This window comes from Trichomycterus rosablanca, chromosome 5 (assembly GCF_030014385.1).
Source record: "Trichomycterus rosablanca isolate fTriRos1 chromosome 5, fTriRos1.hap1, whole genome shotgun sequence".
Taxonomy (NCBI): Eukaryota; Metazoa; Chordata; class Actinopteri; order Siluriformes; family Trichomycteridae; genus Trichomycterus; species Trichomycterus rosablanca.
The window spans coordinates 23,652,881-23,663,953 of record NC_085992.1 but is presented as its reverse complement, the minus strand read 5'-3'; the positions used below and the strand labels follow the sequence as shown (position 1 = coordinate 23,663,953).

Sequence of the window (11,073 nt, the reverse complement as noted above, 5' to 3'; positions counted from 1 at the left end):
GGTCTTAAGTAATATTCTAATTTTCTGAGATACTAAATTTGGGGTTTTCATTAGTTGTCAGTTATAATCATCAACATTAAAAGAAATAAACATTTGAAATATATCAGTCTGTGTGTAATGAATGAATATAATATACAAGTTTCACTTCTTGAATGGAATTACTGAAATAAATCAACTTTTTCATGATATTCTAATTTTATAATTTGACCCTACTAAAACAGATTAACATCTTTTCCACGACCACAGGATGTGTCTTTTGACATGGTTGTTTAACAAATGAGAAGCTACTCACTGCATCAGCAACATAATCACCCATGCAGTAATTATGTTTGTTAAATCCAGGTGGTGACCTTTTTTTTTGGCCAGGCCAAAATATACACATTTTCGATGTAATTTGTTGGATTTCAAGAGGATGAGCGGAGTTGCTGAATAAATGTTGATGCAAATCCCCACCTAAGGTGCCAAATAGATCAAAGCCCTACTTACATATTCAAAAGAGCTGAGACTTTTCCAACTTCTATGCAAATAACCCTGATAAAAATATTTTCAACAAGAATGGAATGGTTAGTGTTCTCCTCCAAGCATTTTCAGCTGCTCTGTCATGTTTATTGAGCTGCAAAGAGAAAGCTGGATTAATGAGTCTAAGGGTAGGCATGTTAGTCATGCATTTGGGTCAGGAAAGTGAGATTTGGGACTGGCTAAGTTAGTACAGTTACGAAGAAAACTCTATACTACCGACACATTTTACGCCCATATGTTGTATACGCATATATAAATTTTTTATTCTCATGTTTTACCACTGCCTTATCCTGGTCAAGGCCACAGTGGGTTCTTATTTTCTTCGAATCACTGGGCGCAATGCAGTGACACACCCCTAACAGGATGCCAGTCCATCACAGGGCCGCGACTATCAGACATGGACAATCATCTTTGTGTGTAGACGCCCAACCGGCCAATAGCATTGATTAGGGATTCGAACCTTGGATCCCAGTAGTAGTGAGCTAGCAGTATCTACCACTGTGCCACTCAAAGCACTGTATATACAGTGGTGTTAAAAAAAATAGCAGTCCAACGCCATTACCTTGATCAATCAAAGTTTTTAGTAGAAATGCTATTTCTACATAGCAAAAAATTTACTTGAAAGTGTAGTAGAGTATTGAGAAAAAAACAAACCCAACAATTAGGACATGCATGCTGCTCATTCTGAGTAATCGAAGCATTGATTGAAAGGGGTTTGTTCAAAATAATAGCAGTGAGGAGTTCAATTGGTGAAGTCATTCATTCTGCAGAAGAACGGGTGTCAATTTTGGCCCTTATTTAAGGTAGGAGGGTGGCAAATGTTGCACAGGTTGGTCATAGCACATTTCCTTCTGAAATACTGGGTAAAATGGGTTGTTCCAGACATTGTTCTGATGAACAGCGTACTTTGATTAAAAAGTTGATTTTAGAGGGAAAAACATACAGAGAAGTGCAGCAAATGATAGGCTGCTCAGCTAAAATGATCTCAAATGTCTTGAAGTGACCAAAATCTGAAAGACACAGAAGGAAGCGTGGAACTACTGTTCGAATGGATCAGAGAATAGCCAGAATGGCAAATACTCAGCCAATGATCACCTCCAGAAAGATCAAGGAACATCTGAAGTTACCAGTAAGTACAGAAGATGATTAAGTGAAGCCAATTTACCAGCAAGAACTCCTTGCAAAGTCCCGTTGTTAAGAAAAAGACACGTCCTGAATGGGTTCAAATTTCCCAAAGAACACATTGACTGGTCCAAAGAGAAATGGCTCAACATTTTGTGGACTGATGAAAGCAAAATTGTTCTTTTTGGGTCTAGTGGCCGTAGACAGTATGTCAGACGACCCTCGAGCACTGAATTCGAGCCAAAGTACACTGTGAAGACAGTAAAGCATGGTGGTACAAAATGATGATATGAGGATGTTTTTCATACCATGGTGTTACGCCTAGTTATCACATACGAGGGATCATGGATCAATTTAAATATATCAGAATACTTGAGATCATGTTGCCCTATGTCAAAGAAGAAATGCCCTTAAAATGGGTGTTTCAACATGACAATGACCCAAAACATCTTGGTTACAGACAAACAAGATTGAGGTAATAGAGTGACCAGCCCAATCCCCTGACCTCAATCCCATAGAGAACGTGTGTTCTGATATCTGAAATGCGTTTTTTTGAGGCAAAACCCAAAATTGCAGAAGAACTGTGGAATGTAGTCTAATCATCCTGGACTGGAATACCTGTTCAGAGGTGCCAGAAGTTGGTGGACTCCATGCAACACAGATCTCGGAAACAATTGTTATGCCACTAAATATTAGTTCAGTAATTTAAAGTAAAGTGAAACCTCAAACATTTTCAGTTTATAGATACATTTTTTGAGTTTTTAAAGAAAAATGCTGGCAGTGCTATTTTTTTGAACAGCCTAATATTCATTTTTCTTAACTTTCTGTAAAGGATTAACACAAACTGGCTAAATGTTGTTAATGTTTTGATTTAGAATTAAAAGTGTAGTATTTTCAGTGCATTTGCATTTATGGAAATAAAAGTTATTATAATGATTTTGTGCTTTATTCACTTTTTTAAAATCACTGCTATTTTTTTTAACACTACTGTACATATCCATACTATAAATGAATTAAAATATTCATTTAATTTTGAATGAGAAGATCTGATATGCTAATCAATCTATTACTATTTATAATTTTTAAAGCACATCCAACTGTGTGGTAGCAGTTTGGGAAAAGGCCATTTTCTGTTTCAGAATTAATATGTCTCTGTGCAGATCTATCTGATGAGCTTGGTGTGAAGAAACCCTTAACTTTAACACCACTGAAAATCTTTGGAATAAATTAAAACATTAATTGTATTGTAAGCCAGGCTTTCTAGTCCAACATCTGCCTGGCCTCACAAATTCCTTTTGGCCTGAATGAGCACAAATACCTACAAACACACTCCTAAATCTTGTGGTAAGCCATCTCATAATAGTGGAGACTGATACTGCTGCAAATGGTGAGGCTGGCTCCTGCAAAGCTGCAAGAAGCCAGGCAAGATCAAGGCCAATTATTTACTGGCAGAGGTGAGAGTATCAGTCATGTTACAAAAAACAGATAACCTGACATAGTTACCATGGAAACAATAAAAATATATGGGCATCAAAACTTAAAAAAAAACATCAGAGGCCAAAATCATGGATATACACTATGTGGCCAACAGTAAGTGAACTGTGACTGCTTGGGTGGAACAGCAGTAAAACACACCAGTCCACTATTGGCTGCTCGGGCATGTATACAGCCGGACCATGCATGCCCGTTACAGCTTTTAAAGGACCATAAAGACATGATTTGACGTGTCTGGTATGGAGAAACTCCAGTGGTCTTAATTAAAACACCAGTTTCAAGCCAGGCATTCTCGTCCACACTTTGCAGAAGCTCTTTTAACTGTATGCTAGGTCACCACCACTGAGATGCGGGTTTGAGTCTCAGTGGTGCAATTGGCCGACCGGACATCTACACTGGCTATGTCTGAGGGGAAGATTGCCAAAGCCCTGCAATAGATTGCCACCCTGTCCAGGTGTTCCTGCCTTGTGTCCAGTGTTTTCCAGTGGAGTCAGACCCGCTGCAACCCTGACCAGGATAAAGAGCTTGATGGAAAAGTAATAAAATAAAAATCTGGATTATTTAGTAATACAGAAGGCATTTCTACACACAACGTAATTGTTATTTATGGTATCCAATCTTGGTTATCAAAACAAATTACAATGTGCATACTGCACAGGGGTTTTTGTCCTGGATCTGTAAAATTGCTTTGAGACAATATCCACATTAAAAAGTGCTATACATATAAATGACTTGACTTGGCCTGCCTGCACCTGACATTTATTAAACACCGATTAGGCATTACATTATGACCACCTTCCTTATATTGTGTTGGTCCCCCTTTTGCTGCCAAAACAGCTCTGACCCATCAAGGCATGTACTCTACTAGACCCCTCCTAAAGGTGTGCTGTGGTATCTGGCACCAAGATGTTAGCAGCAGATCCTTTAACTCCTGTAAGTTGCGAGGTATGGCTCAGACTTGTTTGTCCAGCACATCCCACAGATGCTCGACTGGATTGAGATCTGGAAAATTTGGAAGCCAAGTCAACACCTCAAACTCGTTGTTGTGCTCCTCAAACCATTCCTGAACCATTTTTGCTTTGTGGCAGGGCGCATTATCCTGCTGAAAGAGGCCACAGCCATCAGGGAATATCGTTTCCATGAAAGGGTGTACATGGTCTGCAACAATGCTTAGGTAGGTGGTACGTGTCAAAATAACATCTACATGGATGGCAGAAAATTGCCCAAAGCATCACACTGCCTCCGCCGGCTTGCCTTCTTCTCATAGTGCATCCTGGTGCCTTGTGATCCCCAGGTTAGCGACGCACACGCACCCGGCCATACACATGATGTAAAAGAAAACGTGATTTATCAGACCAGGCCACCTTCTTCCATTGCTCCGTGGTCCAGTTCCGATGCTCACGTGCCCACTGTTGGTGCTTTCGGCGATCGACAGTGGTCAGCATGGGTAGCCCCATATGCAACAAACTGTAATGCACTGTGTATTCTGACACCTCTTTATCAGAACCAGCATTAACTTCTTCAATCATCAATGAGCCTTGGCCGCCCATGACCCTGTCGCCGGTTTACCACTGTTCCTTCCTTTGACCACTTTTGATAGATACTGACCACTGCAGACCGGGAACACCTCACAAGAGCTGCAGTTTTGGAGATGCTCTGACCCAGTCATCTAGCCATCACAACTTGGCCCTTGTCAAACTCGGTCAAATCCTTACACTTGCCCATTTTTCCTGCTTCTAACAGATCAACTTTGAGGATAAAACGTTCACTTGCTGCCTAATATATCCCACCCACTAACAGGTGCCGTGATAGAGATAATTAGTGTTATTCACTTCACCTCATAATGTCATAATGTTATGCATAGTCGGTGTAGATTACCACTCAGAATGCATGCCCTGTTCTATCCTCTTCAAGATCTAATCTCACCATTTAACTATGAAACATCAAAATCCTGCCAAATGCATAATTAATCATTCAAGGCAATTATTCATCTGCTATTTAATACAAGAAATATAGGGTGCTAATAGGGTTTTACTTTAAATATATGCATATGGTTTTTAATCAATGTACAGGTAAAGTTTGCAAACAGAGCCTAGTTTTACTGTAGAAATAAAGAATCATGTTCTGATTTCATTTAATCATTTTATTGCATCAGTGGTTAAAAGTCGTAAGAATATAGGCCCGGACCTGTTTGAGTTTTTTTTTTTCTGTGCAGCTTTATCACAGGCAAAAATCATAATAAAAAATAATAAAAAGATTTCTCTAAAAATCAGCATTTAAAATCTTGGTCTCTTTGTAGCAATAGAAAAAACACAAACTGTATTATGTAGTGTACCATTGGAAGAATAAACAAAATACAATTAAAGTTCAGAAAAAGTGCACTGTATGTTTTTTTTTTTTGTCAGAAAATGCACCTAAATAAAACCACCCTAAACCAGTAATCTATGATTAAAACGACACCCACAGGATTTATTGTACCAAACTTGCTCAAAGCAGCAATAACATTCAAAGGTAGTGCTGGTGACAGGGTGATGCATCTCTAATTCCAGTTGTAGAAAATGAATGTTTAGTGCTGCTGTATGTGAAGCCCTTGCTTACTTTAAAACAATAAAACATCTTTATTCATAATCATTGGTTTAAGAAAAGAACACACCCACCTGAAAGGTTTTAAATACGCAGTGGTCATCTGTTATATAAGATAGTGTATAATCTGTTGTATAAGAAATTAAAAAATGTTTTGTTCAAATGTTTTGTATAAAACCACGTTTTTGCTGAAGTAAAAACTGTTGATTAAAACTTGCTTTACATCGATTTTACCTCCAAACATAACACCATCTGAGCTGCCTCGGGTACAAAAACTATCAATATTCACAAAGATCTATACAACTTTAAAAGCAGTAGGTCCAACGGGTTCAAAGAATCCTGAACAATTGGAGAGAAAAAGAAGCATCCACCCAGTGTTTCAAACATAAAAAAATAAAAAAGAGAATATAGGATGTGTATACTTATTACATCTGTCGAGATTTGGAAATTAACTGTAGTGTAAGACTTAATGTAGTGCATCAAAGTATTTACGTGAAAAATAAAAATCCAATCAGAGCCGGATTTAAAAACATACCAATAAATTGATGCTCTGAAGAAATAAAAACAAGAAGGCACTTATTTTTGGAGTCATTCCCCACTTGGAGATTAGAGGAGGTAAAGGAGAAAAACAGACCCAGCACAGTGAAAGGAGAGTCACATTCCAGGAAAAACTGCAAAAGGGGGAAGGCTGAGGGTGCAAGGGAAGAACACGATGGGAACTGGGTCATCTCTGAGGTAAAAGCGAGTGGTCACACGGACGTGGTTACTCGGTCCACAGTGTTAGCGTTATTGACCTCGTTTTTGTTAGAGTCCAGGCCTTTGGCAGCATTCAGGTCATTGCGGAGGTTCTCCACTACCTTCTTCATTGTCCTCAACTCACCGGGGTGTGGTGTGGCCCGTCTCAGCAGCGTTCCCTGGAAAATAGAGGGGGTGAGGATATGACAAACTCCTACACTTGCACTTTTAACTATTAGTTGGTAAATTACCAATGAATTCTTAGTATAAATGTCCTGAAATACATCAACATTCGACAAAGCAACATTCGACAGAGTCATGAGCTTTATTCATCCTCAGGTATTTACAGACAGGACCGAACCCTGATAAATCACCAGATACACTATATTGCCAAAAGTATTCGCTCGTCTGCCTTCACACGCATATGAACTTGAGTGACATCCCATTCTTAATCCATAGGGTTTAACATGATGTCGGCCCACCCTTTGCAGCTATAACAGCTTCAACTCTTTTGTGAAGGCTTTCCACAAGGTTTAGGAGTGTGTTTATGGGAATTTTTGACCATTCTTCCAGAAGCCGTTTGTGAGGTCAGACACCGATGTGTCGAGAAGGCCTGGCTCGCAGTCTCCGCTCTAATTCATCCCAAAGGTGTTCTATCGGGTTGAGGTCAGGACTCTGTGCAGGCCAGTCAAGTTCTTCCACACCAAACTTGCTCATCCATGTCTTTATGGACCTTGCTTTGTGCTCTGGTGCGCAGTCATGTTGGAACAGGAAGGGGCCATCCCCAAACTTTTCCCACAAAGTTGGGAGCATGAAATTGTCCAAAATCTCTTGGTACGCTGAAGCATTAATAGTTCCTTTCACTGGAACTAAGGGGCCGAGCACAACTCCTGAAAAACAACCCCACACCATCATCCCCCCTCCACCAAACTTTACACTTGGCACAATGCAGTCAGACAAGTACCGTTCTCCTGGCAACCGGCAAACCCAGACTCGTCCATCGGATTGCCAAACAGAGAAGCGTGATTCATCGCTCCAGAGAACATGTCTCCACTGCTCTAGTCCAGTGGCGGCGTGCTTTACACCACCGCATCCAATGCTTTGCATTGTGCTTGGTGATGTAAGGCTTGGATGCAGCTGCTCAGCCATGGAAACCCATTCCATGCAGCTCTCTAAGCTCTGTTCATGAGCTAATCTGAAGGCCACATGAAGTTTGGAGGTCTGTAGCGATTGACTCTGCAGAAAGTTGGCGACCTCTGCACACTATGTCCCTCAGCATCCACTGACCCACCTACCACTTGGTGGCTGAGTTGTTGTCGCTCCCAATCGCTTCCACTTTGTTATAATACCACTGACAGTTGACTGTGGAATATTTAGTAGTGAGGAAATTTCACCACTGGACTTGTTGCACAGGTGGCATCCTATCACGGTACCACGCTGGAATTCACTGAGCTCCTGAGAGCGACCCATTGTTTCACAAATGTTTGTAGAAGCAGTCTGCATGCCTAGGTGTTGGTTTTATACACCTGTGGCCATGGAAGAGTATGGAACACCTGAATTCAATGATGTGGATGAGTGAGTGAATACTTTTGGCAATATAGTGTATGATAGACTGACAGACTAACATGGGTGATGTACAAACAATAGCACAGTAATGAGACCCTGGGAGTAGTAATAGTAGTTTCAGTATTACTAATACGAGCAAGGAATGAGTAGTAATTGGACGTGTCTGAGAGACTGAGAAGAGAGCTTATAGTCCGAATTTAGCGCCATTTGATTTCCACCTTTTTGGACCGCTCAAAGAAGCTTTAAGGGAAGGCGGTGCATCAGTGGCTACGCACTTAACCAAAAAAATTTTTTGCTGATGGCATTAAAAAGTTGGTACAACACTGAGAAAAAGGTCCATTGTCCACATGGACAGTGACTATTTAACCAACAGACCACAGTATGTGCAGCTTAAGGACTGCGTTTCAGACACAATCATCTGCAGCAAAAAGGCACCCAGGTGGCGCAGCAGGATATTCCGCTAGCACACCAGTGCCGAGACTCTGAACTCCTTGGTTTGGAACTCGGTGTTGCCACCGGTCGGCTGGGCGCCATCTGGCGAGCATAATTGGCAGTGCCTGCAGCAGATACTAAATGGGCACTGTATCTGCAGGGTGAGACTAAATGAGACAATGGCAGCCCTGGGTAGCTCCTTCAGTGACAGGCTTTTCCACCTGCGTTGCTCAAAGAAGAGATACCGCAGCTCCTTTCTTCCTTCTGCTGTCAGACTATATAACCAGCATCATCCCAAACACAATCATCTCCATCACAATAGTTTATATGGTTTTAATCTGCTCTCAGTTAACATAACTCTGGATCAAGTGCAATATCTTTTAAAATATGTGCAATTCTTGCTGTACTTTGTGCAGTACACTTATAGAACTGTGCAATATTTGTTCAACTTTTTTTTTAGAGACCCTTTATATATTCTCACATTTCTACTTTTTAATATACACCAATCAGCCATAACATTAAAACCACCTCCTTGTTTCTACACACAATGTCCATTTTATCGGCTTCACTTACCATATAGAAGCACTTTGTAGTTCTACAATTACTGACTATAGTAGTCCATCTGTTTCTCTACATGCTTTGTTAGCCCCCTTTATGCTGTTTTTCAATGGTCAGGACTGTTTCAGGACCACTACAGAGTAGGTATTATTTGGGTGGTGGATCATTCTCAGCCCTGCAGTGACACTGACATGGTGGTGGTGTGTTAGTGTGTGTTGTGCTGGTTCTAGTGGATAAGACCCAGCAGCACTGCTGGAGTTTTAAAACACCTCACTGTCACTGCTGGATTGAGAATAGTTCACCAACCAAAAATATCCAGCCAACAGTGCCCCGTGGGCAGCATCCTGTGACCACTGATGAAGGTCTAGAAGATGACCAACTCAAACAGCAGCAATAGATGAGCGATCGTCTCTGACTTTACATCTACAAGGTGGACCAACTAGGTAGGAGTGTCTAATAGAGTGGACAGTGAGTGGACACGTTATTTAAAAACTCCAGTGTCTGATCCACTCATACCAGCACAACACACACTAACACACCACCACCATGTCAGTGTCACTGCAGTGCTGAGAATCATCCACCACCTAAATAATACCTACTCTGTGGTGGTCCTACAGATGGACTACAGTCAGTAATTGTAGAACTATAAAGTGCTTCTATATGGTAAGTGGAGCTGATAAAATGGACAATGTGGGTAGAAACAAGGAGGTGGTTTTAATGTTATGGCTGATCAGTGTATGTGTAAACACTATTGTATTTTTAGATTCTTGAAAGATACTGTAACATTGCAAATTTCCCTGTGAGGGATAATAAAAGGCTATATTATCTTACCTGAAAGATGACTATGTAGAAAAGTGATGTAATTTGTTTGAGATTCTTAATAAATTAAGTTTTAAAAAGTGTGGAAACTTTTTGAAGAACGCTTGTAGTTAAAGACATGGTAGTGGTAACAGTAAGGCTGCTTTCACATGATAAGCATTTTGTGCTTTCTTCACTGCAAGGCTCCATGCATATTGCATGATATATTTGAATGATATGTGGCAAAACCACTTTCTACTGGCTGTGCCACTGAGCAGCAGGCTTAAAAACAATTTTCTTATAAAAGTATTTCAGTTTAAAACAAGAGTGCTCTGGAAGATTTAGTTTCATAACGTGAAAAGAAAAACGGGAAAGTGGGTGCATGAAAATTGAATAAGGTTTAATGCGCTCTTTGAAGCCATAGATTCAGGGATTAGGAACCGTGTGATTGCTATCTACACTGCAAACACAGTCTTTCTATTTCACAGCTCACTAGTCATCTTGCCGTATTTTTTTCTCATAATTCCGTGGTTCTAATTTAAAGTACAATCCAATAGTTAAGTGAGAATCAGTTTCTCACTGCCATATCTATGCTTCGGTTCTATCTATGTCATATAAACAATTTGTCTAGTTTAAAAAGGTTAGCATCAAACTTGGTCAAAGTTCAATCAGACTGAACTTTGAATGCAGCAGCGAGCAGTAGAAGCCAAGCATTAAAGCTGTACATCTGTGTCAATGCTGCAAGTAGTGCAGAAGCAAAGTAAACAGCACTGCCCAACTTCATAGTAGCACCACAGCACAAAATTGGTTTTGCTGTGTACAATGTCATTTTTGAAGAAGTAGTGTCAGTAGTATTATAGTAATAGTAATTATACAAGGGTTCTTCAAAAAGTTTTCTTACTTTTTATTAAGAAATGTTACACTTTTCTACAGTCACCTTTTGATAAATTTTTCTCAGCATTGTACCAACTTTTTAATGCCATCAGCAAAAAATGTTTTTGGTGGAGCATGTAGCCACTGATATGCTGCTGCTTTCACATCATCATCACATGAAAATCTTCTTCCCCTTAAAGCTGAAAGGTGGAAATCAGATGGCGCTAAATCCAGACTATAGGCTCTCTCTCAGTCTCTCAGACACGACCAATTACCACTCCTCCCGCCCTCACCGTTTCCAACAGAAAAAGTGCAAAAACTTTATGAAGATTCCTCGTAGTTATAGTAATAGTAGTAATAGTATTAGTGGTGGTGGCAGTGATTATAGTTTGT

The 11,073-nt window shown here is 40.2% G+C and overlaps 1 protein-coding gene across 1 annotated transcript in view; it reads right to left on the bottom strand.

The window, feature by feature from the left end:
- Positions 1–5,263: 5,263 nt before the first annotated feature.
- lrrc1 (leucine rich repeat containing 1) overlaps positions 5,264–11,073 on the bottom strand; it is a 117,641-nt gene continuing 111,831 nt past the window's right edge. The window contains exon 14 of the mRNA XM_062994993.1: positions 5,264–6,632. Within this exon, the coding sequence (XP_062851063.1) occupies positions 6,468–6,632 (165 nt within the window). The 3' untranslated portion in view covers positions 5,264–6,467. The remainder of the gene's footprint in view (positions 6,633–11,073) is intronic.